The sequence below is a fragment of the Coregonus clupeaformis genome, chromosome 28, assembly GCF_020615455.1.
Source record: "Coregonus clupeaformis isolate EN_2021a chromosome 28, ASM2061545v1, whole genome shotgun sequence".
Taxonomy (NCBI): Eukaryota; Metazoa; Chordata; class Actinopteri; order Salmoniformes; family Salmonidae; genus Coregonus; species Coregonus clupeaformis.
In genome coordinates, this window is record NC_059219.1 from 21912886 (window position 1) to 21933208 (window position 20323).

The following is a 20323-nucleotide window of genomic DNA, read 5'->3' on the forward strand; positions in this document are numbered from 1 at the left end:
AACTCCACTTTAGGTTGAAATGATATCTATATTTCATAGCTCCTCCCTGGCCTCTGATCCTGTAGCAGGATCTACTCCAATAATATCCTTTGGTGTTCAACTCCTAGAATGTCAGGATGACACAGTTTCATATTCCCTTCTTTGGTGTTCTCATAGCAACGTCATCCCCCCGTAAATTATTCACAGCTATACTCACAGCATGAAAGAATAAACTCGTTATAGCATCCCCGTCTGGCTAGGCTACCGCATACAAAAGGGGGAAAACCAACTCGGAGACCTGGAATTCTAGGCATGTCAACAGTGTGTAGCCTAATACCGTATTCACATTTGGGGACATAGACTCATTTGGTGCCCTTTCAATGTGCTTGAGTGGAATAGCATTAAAAAAATTAACACACTTACTGTATAAAACTTTATTGTTTTAATATGCTTTCCATCCGTCCATTATTTAAAAACCAGTGGTTTAAGGGTTTTATGAACGCATTACCATCAGAGCAGACTATGCCTGTAAAATGTATTTGACCACATAAAAACCCTGTTAACACATAAACTGTATTACAACAACTGGTTCCTGATCACTGCAAACAGGACAACACACTGAGAGAGAGAAAAAAACATAAGGCATCAAATTATGAATATCACAATTATCATCTGAAGCATGTTTGTGATTATACAAACAACCCAGCAAACCAAAAATGTATTCTGTGAAAGTTCTCAGAACGTTTGTCAGGTTCCCAGAAGGTTGCTCTCATATTCTGTTGCGGCAGTATGTTCTAAAAACATTGTTAACATTGTTATGTTATTACATTACCTGGAAACCTAATGAGAATGTTTGGGGAATGTCCTGTGGTGGTTTTTACAGATGTTGTGCACAACATTTTAGTGAATGTTAGGAGAACATTCCAAGGATATATCATTTAAAAAATCACAAAAAAAAACATTTTGTTATGTTTTTGGGATGTTATCATCCTATTGTTATATAAAACCCTAACTAGAACGTAATGGGAATCTTAGCTCATGTTCAGGGAATGTTCCTGGCTTGCTGGGAAAGGATTTTGATTTGTGCCACTGCACATTAAGCAGACAAAATGGCATCAGAGGACTCTAACTTAATTGCTGATATTTTAACATTGTACTTATTCCGTGATTTATACCAATGACCTTTGTGATTTTGATGATTGTGAATCGTAATAGACCATTCTATACCTTTCTAGCTTACTTGTATCTCTTAGTGTACAGACCATTCGGAAAGTATTCAGACCCCTTGACTTTTTCCACATTTTGTTACGTTACAGCCTTATTCTAAAATTGATTAAATACATTTTTTTCCTCATCAATCTACACACAATACCCCATAATGACAAAGCGAAAACAGGTTTTTGGACATTTTTGCAAAATTATTAAAAATAGAAAAACAGATTTCAGACCCTTTGCTATGAGACTAGAAATTGAGCTCAGGTGCATCCTGTTTCCATTGATCATCCTTGAGATGTTTCTACAACTTGATTGGAATCCACCTGTGGTAAATTCAACTGATTGGACATGATTTGGAAAGGCACACACCTGCCTATATAAGGTCCCATAGTTGACAGTGCATGTCAGAGCAAAAACCAAGCCATGAAGTCAAAGGAATTGGCCGTAGAGCTCTGAGACAGGACTGTATCGAGGCACAGATCTGGGGAAGGGTACCAAAACATTTCTGCAGCATTGAAGGTCCCCAAGAACACAGTGGCCTCCATCATTCTTAAAGGTGGCTGCCCAGCCAAACTGAGCAATCAGGGGAGAAGGGCCTTGGTCAGGGAGGTGACCAAGAACCTGATGGTCACTCTGACAGAGCTCCAGAGTTCCTCTGTGGAGATGGGAGAAACTTCCAGAAGGACAACCATCTCTGCAGCACTCCACCAATCGGGCCTTTATGGTAGAGTGGCCAGAAGGAAGCCACTCCTCAGTAAAAGGCACATGACAGCCCGCTTGGAGTTTGCCAAAAGGCACCTAAAGGACTCTCAAACCATGAGAAACAAGATTCTCTGGTCTGATGAATTTGTAAGTCGATCTGGACAAGAGCGTCTGCTAAATGATGTAAATGTAAATGATGAAACCAAGATTGAACTCTTTGGCCGGAATGCCTAGCGTCATGTCTGGAGGAAACCTGCCACCACCCTACGGTGAAGCATGGTGGTGGCAGCATCATGCTGTGGGGATGTTTTTCAGCGTCAGGGACTGAGAGACTAGTCAGGATCGACGGAAAGATTAACGGAGCAAAGTACAGAGAGATCCTTGATGAAAACCTGCTCCAGAGCGCTCAGGACCTCAGACTGGTGTGAAGGTTCACCTTCCAACAGGACAACGACCCTAAGCACCCAGCCAAGACAACGCAGGAGTGGCTTCGGGACAAGTCTCTGAATGTCCTTGAGTGGCCCAGCCAGAGCCCGGACTTGAACCCAATCGAACATCTCTGGAGAGACCTGAAAATAGCTGCGCAGCGACGCTCTCCATTTAACCTGACAGAGCTTGAGAGGATCTGCAGAGAAGAATGGGAGAAACTCCCCAAATACAGGTGTGCCAAGCTTGTAGCGTCATACCCAAGAAGACTCAAGGCTGTAATTGCTGCCAAAGGTGCTTCAACAGAGTACTGAGTAAAGGGTCTGAATACTTATGTAAATGTGATATTTAATTCTTTATTTGTAATACATTTGCAAAAATTTCTAAAAACCTGTTTTTGCTTTGTAATTATGGAGTATTGTGTGTAGATTGATGGGGGGGGGGTGTAAAAAAAAAATGCAATTTTAGAAAAAGGCTGTAACGTAACAACATGTGGAAAAAGTCAAGGGGTCTAAATACTTTCTGAATGCATTCATTGCTTGAATGGCACCTGCTCGTAACACAGTAATATGCTCAAAACCCATAACCATTAAAGGTATAGTTCACACAAATTGACATAATTTTTCTCTTACCGTTGCTGCGGTCAATTTCAGTGTTTTTGGGAACTGCCCCTTTAAGTGGTATTGTGATCATTTCTTTGCTCATTGTACATGGTAAGAAGAACAAGATACAGAAAGAAAAAAAAAACATCAAAAGACTAGATAAAGACAATCTCCCATTTCAGGTTGAAACGAGCAGAAAACATGACTGGTTTGTTCTGGCTTATTTTCTTAATGACTATTGCCCATAAAAACTCACAGAGATTTAAATACTTTTAAATCCAACACTCGCTGTTTAAGATTCAGTCCCTGAAGGTAAAACAGTCTTGGGTATAGTATCAAGATGTCTATCTCTCATAAATTCCACATATATTTAAAGAGAATATAGTGTGTTTCCACCCTCATTTTGAAGTCAGTAAGCTTGAGTCTCACATCATTTTCATGTTGAATTTACGTGACGCCTCGCCGGTTGGACTACTCTCACCTGCCTCTGCCTTACGGGGTACATACTCAATCTCTATGTTTGGCTTGACGTTGCCTTTCCCTCTGCTCCAGAGGAAGAGGATGACAAGACAGAATAGGACGACGCCGAGGAACGAGATAAATCCCATGGTGGTGGCGATGATCAGAGTCTTCACGTCAAACGGGAAGGGAACCTGGACCAGGGTCCCATTGGCCCCATCCTCGCTGGGCTGGTTGGAGATGAAGGCAAACGTCTTGTTGGGCTGATGCGGCCAGTTGGGAGAGTAGCTGTGCACATGCAGGTGGGCAGGCCTGGTGTCATTCCCTGCCGCATTGCTGGCGATGCACAGGTAGGTACCGTTGTCCTGGATCTGGGCATAGCGCACCTCTAACGTGCCCTCGGGGGACACGCTGAGACGCCCCACGGACTTGGTGGTGATTAACTGCTTCTTGGGGGACAGCCACATGATCACGGGGGCTGGGTCGCCGTCCGCCTGGCATGTGTAATGGACCGTTGTGCCCTCGTCCACGTGCCTCTGCAGTGCCTTGTGGTCTTGGATCCTGGACTTCTGGCAGGTGAAGTAATCGGAGGGGAGGATGTCGGGGAAGTCTTTGAACTCCTTGCCCCGCACGGCCTCTGGCAAAGAGCAGGCAGGCTGCTGCCGGTTGAAGTTGAGCCTCCAGCGGCGGCGGAAGACCCAGAGCAGTCGGCAGTCGCAGGCCAGTGGGTTATCGTACAGAGCCAGGGTCTCCAGGTTCCCCACGGAGTGAAAGACGGATTCCTCCAGGGTGCTCAGGTTATTGCTGGATACGTTGAGGACTCGGAGGTGGTTAAGGCCCCGGAAGGAGTAGGGCTCGATTGTGACTAATCTCCCTCCTACCAAGTGGAAGGCCTGGAGCCTCAGCAGATTGTGCAGTTTGTTCCCCTCCACCGTGTGAATGGGATTAAAAGACAAGTTGAGAAAGAGAAGGTGCCCAAGGTGTCGGATGGCCTGGTAAGGGATGGCGGTGAGGTTACAGTTTGTGATGGTCAGGGAGGTGATGTTGAGTCCGTACAGGCATTTGGAGGTCATGGTGTCCAGGTAGGGCCAGTGGGAGATCTCTAACACCCTCAGGCGGTAGAGCCTCTTGAAGGAGTAATCCCTGACAGCATTGACGGTGAGGTGGCGGAGTCGCAGCGACAGCAGGTTGTGCAGATGGCTCAGGGCCTCTGTGGGCACCGAGGTCAGGTTGCAGCGCTCCATGGTCAGCTGCTCCAGGCTGCTGAGGCCGTGGAATGCTCGGTGAGAGATGAACACCAGGTCGTTATCGCCGACTTCCAGAGCCTTCAGATTGTACAGCTCCTGGAACATGTAGTCCAGCAGGATGACGATTCTGTTCTCACTGATGTCCAGCTGGGTGAGGTTGCTGAGGCCTGTGAACACTCCCAACTGGATTAGCTTAAGCTGGTTGTTGCGTAGCCCCAGAGTCCGCAGGCTGACAAGGTTGCTAAAAGCCCCGGGCTCCATGGAGGAGATATTGTTTTCATTGAGCTGCAGCTCCTCCAGCTGCGGGTAGTTGATGAACTCCTCAGGCCCCAGGCTTTTCAGACGGTTCTTGCTGAGGTCCAGTAGTTTCGTCTCGATGGGGATGCCCTCGGGAAACGCGGCCAGCCTTCGTCGGTGGCACACCACGGAACGTTCCTGAGCATTACACTCACAGCGGGACGGGCAGCCGGTGGTGGAGCCGGAGAGGACGGTGCCCAGCATTAGGACCAGGATGGGCTGCCAGCACGCCACCAGGTAGCTGTGCCCACCTGCCTCCCCGGACACCATTCTACTGCTTACCTGCGGAGACACAAGTAAGAGGAGTGGTTGGTACATTTAAAGGAGAACTACATGTATAAAATAAAATAAAAATTATATTATGTTGTCAGGTTTGTCGCTTATCACCTGAAGTATTATTGATTTAAAAAAAACACAATTGTGTTCATTTAACAAACAATACTTTAGCCACACAACAGGCAAAGACCATAACTCTGGCCCAAAAGATCATGTCACAGGGTTACATTCGCCTCAGATTTGGACTAAAAGCTCTGGGTTAGACAAATAGTAGAAATATCAGATGAAATACCAGTAGGTGAACAGAAAACCTCAGATTAAAATTTTTGACTGCAGTTCCCCTTTAAGTGGTGTACATTTGGTATGATTTGTCAAAACATTTCACAACAAAAATCTTCTTAAAACAATTTTTGTCGCGTTAGTAACTACACCACTCACAGAGGACACAGCTGAATTACAGCTTTAATTGGGTTTTTAAAGCAATGGATATGTGACGGCAAAGCTCAAATTAGTCCTTTTCACTTCTGATTAGTCTCTCTCATAAACCCCAATCAGCTAAATGAAGCAGACAAAGTATTTACAGCAATAAAACAAATGTCAGCTTAATTTACAAATCGTGGAGAGATACCAAATTCCAATGTGAAAGAGAATTATGCCAGGGTTGTATGGAACATCATGAACCGTACTGTACAAGTGCAATTGCCTGGAGGGCGTTCTACTCCATCTATTCCGATTGCAGGTTACTCTTCTCTGTTACTCTTCTCTTATCTGTGTGTCAGGATCCTAAACACCAACTGCTGCTCTATTAACTTAGGACTGTAAGTCTGTGAGGGACAGATAAACTGTGAGGGACAGATAAACTCTTCATCCTAGCTTTATGAACTCTTAATCTGCTGGCCAAAGGAGAATGGGCTGCCCTGTAGGCTCCAGGGTCTGCCAGTTACTGTTCTAGGTGTTAGCAGCACCTCGAGTCACTTGCCAATCTCCCCCGTGACAAGTAGATGGGATGAGAAGTATCTTGCGAAATGTGCTTTAATTCAATGCTTTAAATGGCGTGAATAAACAAGTGTGCTGCCTGCAACTAAACACAACACTTCCATGCGGCTGGCTGGCGAGCTGTCGACCTTGGAGTGATATACAGCCGAGATTGCTGCAGAGAAGCGATAAATTGAGAGAGAGACTGTTAAAAACCCTATTTGCTTTTGACTCAGGGGCGCTTTAACTTGTAAAAGCCTTCAAACTCTGCTTCCCACATCGATCATACAATTTGGAGGCTCATCCATGTCTGTGGGATGGGCTCTGTGAAGAAGCCATGCTAAGTCAGAATAATAGCTCTCTGGGCATTCTCTTTATTGAGAGGGCTTTACTTGACATTCAAGCAAAACTCTGTGCCATCCATCAATATGAGCTAATGTGGCTAAATGTCCCTAAAGGACAGGGCAAATGTTGCTGTCCTCAAACCATTTCATTGACTCCTGGCTAAAGCCCACAGAGACAGAGAGGAAGAAAGGCTGTCCGCACAGTGCAAAAATAATCTGCAAACTCAAAAGTCAATCAAAAATACTGTTTGTTTGTTTTTTCTCCAAAATGAATGGTGAAAGAGTCCAAAAACCTCTGATGAAATATATGTTACAGGGAGGCTCACTTGTATGCAAGTCATGTAGGGACAGATACTAAACATGTTCACTAGACTACATTTCTCCAGGGACAGATACTAAACATGTTCACTAGACTGTACATTTCTCCAGGGACAGATTTCTGGACATAAAATAACAATCAAAGGGAAGAGTAGGACCACGGTAACCGCAGTAACCAAAGCTATGTGGCACATACCATAGAAATAGAATCCACCCATTATGCCATCAATGACTTGAATAGGGAGGCTTGTTCTATGGATTCTAGTTCTATGGTACATGCTGCATTTGGCTACTAAGAGTGGCTGCAGTTGACATCATATTTAACCACTGGGCAGTACAGTAAGATTTCATGGTTTATGGGGTATTATAAAGTAGTAAGCTAACCATTCATATCGAACATTTATGTGGTCTCTGATGCATTCTCCAAAAGATAACTACTCTAGGATGTATTTCGCTTTGCTCTACAGACATCTGTTTCTCAGGCATTTCTGAGAAACGTTCTATTACAGTATAATGAAAGTAGAATATGCCGGTGGTACTACGCATTAGATCAGTACCACAGCTCTACTTTGAGTGGGTTTCCCACAGCGACAGGAGCACAACAATGAGTGTACTGTAGAGAGTTGTACGAAGCTGTCCAGGTGTGTTGGGAGTATGAATGGAAGTATCAAGTAGAACAGAAACCGTCTCCTGCCAGAGAGCCGGCATGTCGTCACCTGCTGATAAGTGGTGGTGCTGAATCAGCGTATAAACAGCTTGAACTCACACAGATGAGAACTGAGGCAGCTCATTCCCCGGAACACGTAATGGTTATTCAAGAGTGCTTCACTTGTTCGGTGGAGGTGCTCGATAGTGTCTCTCGTTGCGCAAGTTGTGTCACGTAGTTGTGCGATTAACAAAACATGACTTGACAGGGGGATGAGAGTGATTCCGCTGGTAGCAGTGTGCTAACGCAAATTACACCTTACAAATGCCAGATGGAGAGAACGTATTGGCATTAGAGCAGTTTGGACTGTTATTTGGGCAGAACCAGCAGCCCATTAGGTCTAGCTGTCTTCTACAGTTCTCCTCAAATCTAAATGGACATTTTTCATGGGCTCTATGATGTACAGTATACACAGCCCCTGTAATACACCGAAGTCTACTTCGTTTGTGACATTGGTGTCGCTGAGTTCAAACTGCCAGAACATTTTTCAGCCTTTCACCATACAGTATTATTGCGTGGCTTGTGAATGGATAGATCATGTTGGTTTAAAAGCATTCACAGTTATCCACCCAACCTTAATTGAGGGTTTGTAATATGCCACACAATAAAGATGAGAATTTAACCTTGGGTTCATGAATGTATTGGGTTGATGACTGTGAAAGCTCACTGATGCTAATTGAGGGTTTGGTATATGCCACACAATAAAACATCTATTAGATATCTGATAGATGAAATGGCTGGCCTTTATCTAGGCCAGACAGGACATCAGTCTACCAGCAGAGGAATATAAAAGGGATGAAGGAGTCGTTTTGATATTTCAACTGATAAAAGCACTTCAATTTAAATGTTGTGACATCATTTCGTACTGTGATGAAATGCCAAACATAGTGAGTCAAAGGGGACTGGAATAACAACATGCTAACACATGACTAAGGCTGCGTTTACACAGGCAGACCAATTCTGATCTTTTGCTAAGAATTGCTCTTTTGACCAATCCGATCAGATATTTTGCTCATAACTGCGCATAAGATCAGAATTGGGCTGCCTGTGTAAACGCAGCCTGTGTAGCCCACTGCATGTCCAGACAATAACATGGACGTGTAGCTGAAAGGCATTGTTATGCTCTGGTGCTTTAGTTTTATTCCAACCTAAAGTCATGCAGCCTTATTTGATGTTTTGTCTCCCTGTGAAAATGTGTTACAGTGAGAGAATGTTTACATGGATATTCTACTATATTATGTAATCCAGGATTCACTTGCAAAAGTTTGTATTTTTATTTGTTATTTTATATGGGGCAGAAATAAACCAAAACAATGTAATTGAATTAGCCCTTAAAATGACAAGAGAACCCATTAGCTATGTTGCTTTCTGTCTCAAATCACTTTGCATGTTTGTATTGGAGTTTAGTGCGTGATCTCATTTCTTTCCACTTTGGAGGAAATTCAACCCATAAAAAACAGGAAATTCAACCCCTCTCTCTCCCTGCCTGTCTCACTGTCTCCACCTCCATCTCTCTCTCTCTCCCTGCCTGTCTCCCTGTCTCCACCTCCCTCTCTCCATCTCCTCTTAGTAATGACCTTGGGAGGAAGCACAGTGGACGTTCCTCTCCCCCATTCCTCCTCTGTCCTGCATTTCTAGGACTGCTAGCCCTTTCCTCTCTGGACCTCTCATTCTCATCACATTCTGACACATTTCTATTTCCCCAAACTACTCCCTCTACCATCCATCTCCCCCCTCCTGTAAGATGCAGCTGAGCAAGGAAGCCAGTCATCACAGGGAGGGTCCACTTACACCGTGAATGTCTATACATTCACCGTCTATACAGTACTAAATAGACCCATGACTACATGGAACTCTATTCCACATCAAGTAACTCATGCAATCAGTAAAATTAGATTAAAAAAACAAAAAAAGATAAAAATACACCTTATGGAACAGCGGGGACTGTAAAGCAACACAAACACAGGCACAGACACGTGCATACACACACACGATAACATACGCACTATACACACACGTACACATGGATTTGTGTTGTAGATATGTGGTAGTAGAGTAGTGGCCTGAGGACACACACTTAATGTGTTGTGAAATCTGTTGTGAATGTATTGTAATGTTTATAAAATGGTATAACTGCCTTAATTTTGCTGGACCCCTGGAAGAGTTGCTGCTGCCTTGGCTAATGGGGATCCATATAAATACAAATACAAATACAAATACTACTCTATGACCTTCCACCTTAATGAGGCTAATTGTGCAAGGCTAACTATTCAAGACTAACTATTCAAGGCTAACTCTTCAAGGCTAACTATTCAAGGCTAACTATTCAAGGCTAACTATTCAAGGCTAACTATTCAAGGCTTTCTATTCAAGGCTAACTATTCAAGGCTAACTATTCAAGGCTAACTATTTAAGGTTAACTATTCAAGGCTAACTATTTAAGGCTAACTATTCAAGGCTTTCTATTCAAGGCTAACTATTTAAGGCTAACTATTCAAGGCTAACTATTTAAGGCTAACTATTCAAGGCTTTCTATTCAAGGCTAACTATTCAAGGCTTTCTATTCAAGGCTAACTATTCAAGGCTAACTATTCAAGGCTTTCTATTCAAGGCTAACTATTCAAGGCTTTCTATTTAAGGCTAACTATTCAAGGCTAACTATTCAAGGCTTTCTATTCAAGGCTAACTATTCAAGGCTAACTATTCAAGGCTAACTATTCAAGGCTAACTATTCAAGGCTTTCTATTCAAGGCTTACTATTCAAGGCTAACTATTCAAGGCTTTCTATTCAAGGCTTTCTATCCAAGGCTAACTATTCAAAGCTAACTATAGCAAACAACCTTACACAACATACTATAGATGAGACAACTTGGGCTTATTTTGTCAGCTGTGCAAATAAGGATAGTTGTCAATAATTCACTACATGTTTTCGATCATTCACAACACATGAAGTATGAAGGATTTTCTATGACTTTGTATAGCGACATGGGAACACCGTCGGTACACAACATATTTCCACATTTCCACTTGTCGAACACAACGGCAAACAAGATGGTGGATGTTGTTATTTCTCTTCCCTTTTCCACACAAATTGTTACCATAGTGACTGACCTTCAAAGCAAGAAAGAGATTGATATTACAGGCAGCAATTATGCTATGCTGGGCATCAACACCGTAGACTACTCAGTATGTCTATCAGTGAAAACCAGGGAATTACAAGAGGTTGCTACTTCTAATTGGTACTTTCCTTTACCAAATTACTCAAATTACTCAACCAAATAATATTTAGAGCCACTTGTTTCAATGAATCCAATACAAATAAATCAAAAGGTCTGTCAAAGGAACTGTCAAATGAAGTGTAACCAATAAGTCAGGTTGGGTAACCCTCACATTTCAATGATACTGTAATGCCAATAAACTTATGAGGGTAAAGCAGTTGGCATCCCAATACGTTCAATTTGAAATGGAAACTGAACAACTTTTCTTTAATGCTCTGAGCTTTCTTTTGACTCTAAAACGACCCTCCTTTGATCTTCTGTTTGACTACTCTAATATTTAGATCAAAGCTTTGAGATTTTGACAGCTGGGAATCTGTTAAATTGACTTACAGCAAAAACTCTGGACTCTTGATGTTGACATACTGTAAAGAGACACTTCTCAGACAGATTGTGCCAAAATCAATAATTATTCTCCAATTTCACAAACCATCAAACAAAGTTAATTTCAAAGCGATTCAACATTTTCAAACTAGTGTCAAAATGTAGGCTACATACGGTAGATTGTGTAAAATGAAAAACTGGGATATTATTAAATACTTCATAAATCTACACTTTGCATGTGCAGCAGGTTGATTTTACATGAGTAAATGAAGTAAAAATGGAGCTCATTGATGACTTAGGACTGTCTCGTCTGTCTTCTCTTATCTAATTCAACAGACTCTCGCCTGCAGCACATCTGTGCTCCCCGCTTTCAGGGACATGGGGTGCATCTCAATGCTCTTTCAAGGGAGGTATTCAGACATGGGGGTGCATCTCAATGCTCTTTCAATGGAGGTTTTCAGACATGGAGTGCATCTCAATGCTCTTTCAAGGGAGGTTTTCAGACATGAAGTGCATCTCAATGCTCTTTCAATGGAGGTTTTCAGACATGGGGTGCATCTCAATGCTTTTGCATAGCTTCTTTTTCTTAGCTCTTTTTCCTCATCACCACAAACAGATAATAATAATAAGCCATTTAGCAGACGCTTTTATCCAAAGCGACATACAGTCATGTGTGCATACATTTTTATGTATGGGTGGTCCCGGGGATCGAACCCACTACCCTGGGCGTTACAAGCGCCGTGCTCTACCAGCTGAGCTACAGAGGACCAATATGAAGAGATGAAGGAATTGAATAGGCATTTGATACACTTATTTAACCCATTAGACCACGCCCCTTTTACTAGCGCCTACCAAAAAGGGGGGAAAAGACTAGGTATCAGCCACCATGATGACTCCACCTACGCCTCCAACAGGAGCCTGTTCCAAAGGTCCCTTTTCTCCTTTAAAACAGTGACGGATATGCTAAAGAGATTTGAGTGACAGTTGATTGAAGGGGAGTGAACCAAGTGGAGGAAAGATTGATGCTGGGAATTGTGGGGGATCAGAGCAGGCAAATCTACTGTAAAGAACACACAAAACAAGGGGATAAAATTGACAGCTTGGAATACAGGGCTCCAACCCCAACACAAATCAAATCAAATTGTATTTGTCACATGAGCCGAATACAACAAGTGTAGACTTTACCGTGAAATGCTTACTTATGAGCCTTTTCTGAACAATGCAGTTAAAAAGTAGGAAAATTAGCAAATAGATAAAAATGTAATAGTAACACAATAACAATAAAATAACAATAATGAGGCTATATACAGGCTATATACAAGGAGTACCGGTACCGAGTCAGTGCACTAGGGTACGAGGTAGTTGGGGGATTGATTGAGGTAATAGGTACATGTAGGTTTGGTTAAGTGATAGCCTCCCGCTGTTGCTACTGTACTGAAAGGTGATCTCAGTTCAAATTCATGTTTGCTTCAACGGTTTCAACATCCTGGTTGCTTGTCTATGATATTGGATTGGGACGTTTTTAGGGGCCTGCCTTTTCTCTAATGTATGTGGAACATGGGAGGAACTGCCAGAGCAAGAACTACAACTGGTTACTGGATCTCAGACACAGAACACCTGGAAGGACTGTCCGCTACCATGGCAACCAGACAGCAGTTGGTCCCAATAGTCTAAAGAGGCTTCCTCATCTCCTTTCCTTGGCAGATCTGACAACATGTGGAAGGTGAAAGCTAAGTATTGAATGCCTCTATACCATGATTGCTTTTTTTCAGTCAGTGCTGTTGCAGGAAAGGAGAAGAAGACATTTTTTTTTACTAAGCCTACATTGGGATTCCCCTATGGGCTTATTTGGGAGGGCACAATGTCACAGCACATCCAGACAGAAATGGAGTGTTGATAGAAGAGCCATTGTTCTCCGTCTTTTCTCTGTCTTGTAGAATCAGGGATTTTGCCAGCTTTGCAAATCGTATCTATCTGCTGCCTTGAATCCCACAGAATAAGCCCTTGCACACTGAAGTGAAGATTGCAAAACTAGGCAGGGGTGATTCGAAGAGCTGAGCTCCTACCAGAGAGCTTGTGTTAGAAATAATATCTTGATATGCTCTTCAAGTTAAGGGCGTACCAAGAAAAACTTCCAAAAGGACTCATGCCAGGTAGAAAGGAGTTGGAGCAAAAAATAAAAAAGCAGAGATTTATTTATTTTAGCTCACTTTAATCCCCTGTACAGGATGCGAGCAGGTGACTGACGTTTTGACGTCAAGCTGACGTCTTCCTCAGAGTGACCTGACCATTGCTCCTAGCTCCTATTTCTAGCCTCGTGGCCCAATTAAGACAGAATAATGGAAGAAAACAACAATGATAATATGTTTCAAGGTAAATGGCAAATTATAGCTCAAAATAATACTAATAACAAGAGAATATACAAAACATACAAAGGTGATATTTGGGTGTCTGTGAATCCGGAGACCCCAAAAATGCTCCCCAAGTGGCCCCTTCTCATCTAGGCTAATTCTCCATCATTTAAATACTCTGAATTTGAACTTTTAGTGTCAATTACTGATTACTTTGTAGAATTCACAACAAAATAATATGCGGTTACTGTTAACTTATGTTAATCTATGCCTCTGTCATGCTTATCCATTGTGACTTGGCCCTAAAAGGAGATCCCACCGCTGCCACCAACTGGACTGTTCCAATATACGGTAAATAGGGACTACTAAGTAAGATGTCTTATGTAATTAGCTACACTATGTTTTAATACCCGTAGCTGTTGTGTTTAGGAACTGGAACACATCAGATGAATAATACCTCAAATATTTAAAAAACCCAAATAGAATCTGTAAGAACATCGGCTCGTTATGCAATATGCAAAACAAATGGTGCTGCATGACACATCCCTGTACGAGTGCTAAACGAATGCTGAACGGAAGCTCAACACGTTGTAATGGTCGGTGTTCGGTTGGTTTTCATTTCATTTGGGTGCTTTGTTCTGTATGAAATGACTTGCGGTGCAAAGCCTGTGCCGAGTCTGATTGGTAATATTTCCACACAGATCCGTCTCTCTGCTCTGACTGAATGTCTAATAATAATTATGTAAAGCGGTGCTTCTTTCCTCATTAACACCATTCCTCTTGGAAATTCTCCACTATAGCAGCAGTCTAAGCTGGTAATTACACAAACCTTTTCCCCCCTCTGTATCAACAGGGATCCCAGTTTCCAGTAGAATTAAAAAGTGTGGCTCAGTGCAATCCTGAAGGCAATTTTCCACCGGCCAAGCTTCTTAAGGCCCTTTATGGACAGCACAATGGGCGATTCTGGGAGATATGTTCATCCCAAATCACCCGTACTTTGTACTCATGTTAATTTAGCCGATATAGCTCACTCTAGGCATCACTCTCATTTCCTGGCCGGCCTTCCCTAAATATTCACAGTGACAATTACAACACATGGGCAGGAGGAGGGTTTAATCAGTAGCCCACACTTTGCTTTAGAATATGTAAAGATCCCTGCATTATAGAGCCGGTGGAGTGTAGGAGTCAGAAGGAGAATCAACCCCCATCCTCCACCATGCCTGGATCATATTTTACATAAAGCTGTTATGATTACATTTAAATGGGAGAGGCTGCTGCAGCGAAGCGCCACTGTGACCTTCTGAATACATTTGTGGAGAGCAAGATTGAGTAGGCTACCCTGTGACTGATCTGCCTGTGTCTGTCTGTCTGTCTGTCTGTCTGTCTGTCTGTCACCCCCCTCCCTCTTGCCTGCACGCGGTCTACACGTGGTCCGACCGTCTTAACGGTCCCCAACAGAAAGGAACCATTACAGATTTAGGATCTTAATTTGAGCCGGTTTCCTACAGCAGGAAAATAATCCTGCAGCAACAGGAAATATGAATTATTATTTGGATTATAATGAGTGGATATTTTTTGTAGGGGTTGATACATTGCGTTAGGGCATATCAAGTCTGACATTTTAGAGTGGAAATCACTAAGTTTAGAAGCCTTTTTAAACATTGAATACACTACAATTTGCATTTCCTGCTTTGCAGGAAAATTCTCAGCAATAAAAGTGTGATCAAGTTAAAGATCCTACATCTGTATACTGCAATGCCGTGGTTTCAGCAGCATCCTTAACACTCTCCCTATTGAAATCTGGCCATCTTTCCACATTACTGTTACAGCATTCCGTAGTATCCTTCCCCCTCTTATTTCCGCCCATGTCTCACTGAGGACTATAAATAAATAAATAATTGGTCATTTAGCAGACGCTCTTATCCAGAGCGACTTACAGGAGCAATTAGGGTGAAGTGCCCTGGTCAAGGGCACATCGACAGATTTTTCACCTAGTCGGCTCGGGGATTAGAACCAGCGACCTTTCGGTTACTGGCACAACGCCCTTAACCACTAAGCTACCTGCCACCCTAACTAGTGTACAGGACAGGCAGACTAAATGTTCTTGGCACAGACTTGATTTACTTGAAAAGCTACTGTTCACAGGGTCTCACAATGCACGAGATGGGCGGTGTGGATGGACTGTTGGACAGGAAATTGGCCTACAGTGTACATGTTTAATCTATGGATCTATTTTGCGTGTCAAGAGTTGCACTGACAATGCCTTGTTGACGAGTTGAATTCTGTTCAGTCTTGTGTGTAACAAAAAGTGGGGATAGTGGTAAAGCCATCATCTGCATTATCCTCAACCTTAACCACTATTTGGTTTTCCGTCCTATCAGAAGCCAAATAGGGCGCTATGGAGACATCCGCTGGTAGATAGTTATAACGTCCCCATTTGAATAAAAATCAATCAAGTGTAATTATCAATCTTGGAACCGCATATAGATTGGCGTTCCCAGTGGTTACATGCTAACCAACTGTACAGCCAACAACAATCAATTAAAAAAGGTTAAAGGGGGAGAAAGCTTATGTACCAAAGCCCTGATGGGTAGATTCAGACCAGACCCTTCATATGACCACTATAGGTCAGGAGAACAACCATTATGCCATCGCTGCATCTCTGTAACATCTCTGTTGTATAGTCTGAGAGTATAAAACTGAATTATGCGTGACACATCTGCTTACAGAGTCAAAACAGTGATGAGTGATGACTTCCTGTCACGATTGAGCGATCGCATGTTTAAAGACTGCAGCGACTCCAATAGGCTCAGACATCAGCCAAACGGTAGTAGCCTATGAACAGTGAGTGTATTGAAACAAACCAGGGCATATGTGGGGCTCACACACGTGGTCCTGCTTTAAGTGGACATTTCCATCGCTACAGTACATTTATACTGCATATACTGTGATTGATATGAAGGAGCATGATATCCCGATCATAAGCATACTGTACTTATGATATTTGTGAGAATGTGATTTGAAGGAGTCAGGCGCAGGAGGGTAAATCACTGAATACAGAGTTTAGTCCGTAGGACACAGTTACGCTGGATAGCGTCAACAAAATACAGGCACACGGGGAACAATATCCCCGGAAATACAAGGTACGGGTAGCTCAACCGCGCTACACTCAACTCACAAATAACAATCACCCACAAGGACAAGGGGGGCAGAGGGAACACTTATGCATGTACTAATGAGGGGATATGAACCAGGTGTGTGTAATTGACAAGACAAGACAAATGGAATGATGAGATATGGAGCTGTAGTGGCTAGAAGGCCGGTGACGACGAACGCCGAAGTCTGCCGGAACAAGGAGGGGAGGCAGCCTCGGAGGACGTCATGACAATATTATAAGGAATCACGTGTTGATATTGTGCATGAACAGATGGGGCTTGCTAAAGAATCTGTGCTTGCATTATAGCAAGACTAATTGGAGAAGGCTTTATAGATTACTACATTAGACCACCTACAGTAACGTGTTGCCAGGTAACCATCGTGGTTTTAATCACTCACTCAGTCACGATTGTGAAAGCCCACATTTCATGTGACATGGATGTTCTGTAGATCGATATCTAGTGGCACCTTGTTATCATGATACATGCTGTATGTATCAACCCTAAAGCTGCAGCACACGCAATACAAACACTACTGCTTCTTTTGCATTTAACCCTGTGAGATCCAAGCTGAGATCCAAATGAGGAAAGCATTTCATTACCCTTCATAAATACTTGGAATAGGCCTCTGATTATGGAAATGATAATTTTTTGAATTTTCAAGTTTGTAGAACAATTTCCTGGAAACGTTGCAAAAATGCAACATTGGGCTTCAAAGGTAGGAAAAATGTGTGGTAAGAAAACTGTGAAATTTACATGTGATGGAAAATATTGTGTAATGATATATGAGTCTGAAATAAAGTCATATTTTGTCTGAAATAGCTAAATTGATCAACTTTACAAATTCCATTTTATTTGTTTTGCTATCAAAAACTATTTTGGGGGTTTTCTATGTATGGAGAACATCTAACTTACTTTCAGTAATATTTGGTTGTCCTTTCTGGATTAATGTGGAGAGATAGCCTCCTATCTTACTTCTTTACCATTTAGCAAATGGTCACCATGGCAGTATTCTGACCTCATAATCCACAAGTTCTAAAAAATATATTCATTTTTGTTATTTTGATGTGTAGAGGAGGCATCGAAGTTACTCTTGAAATATTTGGTTGTACATATTTGCAGAATTTGGAAGGAAAACAATCTCTCTAACTTTTCTATCAATATATTAATGTGGCCCTTTGTCTCAGCTTGGCAACCCTTTAAAGCCCAACATTGTGTTTTTAAAACACTTCCAAAACGACCTCTAGCTCAGGTTCAGATTGTTTGTTTCTCTGTGTATTTTTTTGCTTTATAATCATTACATCTTAGAGAAGACAGAAAACAAGATTTCCTGTCTTGTACTTGCATGGATGGCCTACAACATATGCCTGTGAAGGGGACCAGTGTGATGTCAGACGAGTGGACATCTTTCTAACGTTTCAGAGGCTACTGATGCCACAATAATCCTACTGACACAACAATACTACTCAGAGATACATGTGGGTCTAAGGAGATGAACTAGGTAGTGTTGGATAGGATTTTTTTAGATTAGGACCTGCACAAGACACAATTTAGGAAACGTTGTATTTTTGCAACTTTGGGTCTCACAGTGTTAAAAAAAATAGCAATTGTAACAAAGTGACGTGATACCTGTGTAAACAAGTGGAAGATAAGTCTCTTTCCAGTTTCACCTATTTTAGGGAGCCTCACGTACAGTGACCAACAGTGTAGTGTGTGTCTCTATGCAAAAACAGCCTCAACTTCACCCGGTAGAGGTGTCAGCTTGTGGCTTGCAGACAGCTGCTGTAGGAGGTAGAAGAGTCTCTATAGATTTCTACTGTGTGTCACAGCACTGCAGCCAGGCACCATTACGAGGGAATGTAAATAACACAGGCTGGAAGGATGAAAGGAGGGTGCACACACACACACACACACACACACACACACCACACCCACACACACACACACACCCACACACACACACACACACACACACACACACACACACACACACACACACACACACACACACACACACACACACACACACACACACACACACACACACACACACCACACACACACACACACACACACACACACAGAGAGAGAACGGATGAGAGGCTGGGGTGTTTGACCTACATACATTACGGGACAAAAAGCCTTCCCTGCAACCTGTGGGTGAATTGAAACACCATTCTTCAACCCCAGCAAATTCATTGTGATTGAATGAGGTTTGACCTCCCGAAGCAAATCGGTGTCAGGCTAGACGGCGCGTTTAGAAAGAGGCCATGCTAATAAGGACAGATTAGTTAGAGCTACAATAGCACAAAAGCACCGGGGTAGGAACACACAACAGGCACGCTCCATCACACACACTCACCAACAGTAGCAATATGACACACCTTTTAAAATAGACATGGAAACAGCAGGGACACAGGAGCACACGAGAGACTCACATACAGACACACAATCATGCACACGCACAAAGAGAAACAGTTATACACATGCACCCGTACTCACACACAGACACACCGGGCTCACACACAGACACACCGTACACACGCACAGACACACCATACACACACCGTACTCACACACACAGACACACCGTACTCACACACACAGACACACCGTACACACACACAGACACACCGTACTCACACACAGACACACCGTACACACATACAGACACACCGTACACACACACACACACACACCGTACAAACACACACACACACACACACCGTACTCACACACACACACACCGTACACACATACAGACACACCGTACACACACACACACACCGTACAAACACACACACACACACACCGTACACACACACACACACACACACACCGTACACACACACACACACACCGTACACACACACAGTAGCTACATGTATGCTCCTACACATATAAATCAATGGCAGCATCCAGGTGACAGAACAAACCTGGTCCTGAATCCTATTCAGCAGAATGATCAAACATCCCATCCCTCCATCTCTCTCTCGCTCTCCCTTTCCCCCTTTGAATACGTACCATTTGTCCAGACAAATATTTTCCTTCCAATTCTGCCCCACCACTGCACCATGATGAGCCTGTCTATGGCTCAGTGCTGGAAGCCCAGAGAACAGACAGAGGCTACTTACCAGGACCGTCATGCACAGAATTCTAATTTAAGCTGCTCCACGTTGCCAAGGAAATCCAAAATGCCTCAGAGAGCAGGGCAGAGATTGAAGAGGCCATTGAAAGGAGGACTCAAAGGGAGAAATGGGATTCCTGAGGTGAGATAAAGAGAGGCGAGTCCCCGGTGAGGAGCATGGGAGATGCCTGGGTCCTCCAGATGCTGTAAATCCACCTCCACTGATAGGCTTGTATGTAAACACAGGCTCCGGTGGCTCAGACACTCTCACATACATGCTGCACCGAGCTGAGTGAGACAGAGAGTGGGAGAGAGGGAGAGGGGAGAGAGGGAGAGGGGAGAGAGATAGATAGAGGGAGGGGCTGCTGCTGAGCAAGGTGCAGGGAGGAGCTGCAGTGCATTGGGAGACAGAGAGAGAGAGAGGGAGGGAGGGAGGGAGGGAGGGAGGGAGGGAGGGAGGGAGGGAGGGAGGGAGAGAGAGAAAAAATGCTCTCTGATTGCATTGGCAATATCTTATGCTGTTTACTTGAACGTCCCCATTTCCA

General features: G+C 43.2%; 1 protein-coding gene across 2 annotated transcripts; it reads right to left on the reverse strand.

Moving 5' to 3' along the window:
• Positions 1-3191: 3191 nt before the first annotated feature.
• LOC121545285 (leucine-rich repeat and immunoglobulin-like domain-containing nogo receptor-interacting protein 1-B) lies at positions 3192-20076 on the reverse strand. 2 transcript variants are annotated; one of them, XM_041855710.2, is made up of 2 exons: positions 19786-20076; positions 3192-5209 (listed from the first exon to the last, which is right to left on the reverse strand). In XM_041855710.2, exons 1-2 carry the CDS (start codon positions 19795-19797, stop codon positions 3350-3352), a joined length of 1872 nt encoding a protein of 623 aa, XP_041711644.1. In that variant the 5' UTR covers positions 19798-20076; the 3' UTR covers positions 3192-3349. The 2 variants fall into 2 exon arrangements, with proteins under 2 accessions (XP_041711644.1, XP_041711645.1); XM_041855711.2 differs by lacking the exon at positions 19786-20076 and adding an exon at positions 19676-19733.
• Positions 20077-20323: the final 247 nt, after the last annotated feature.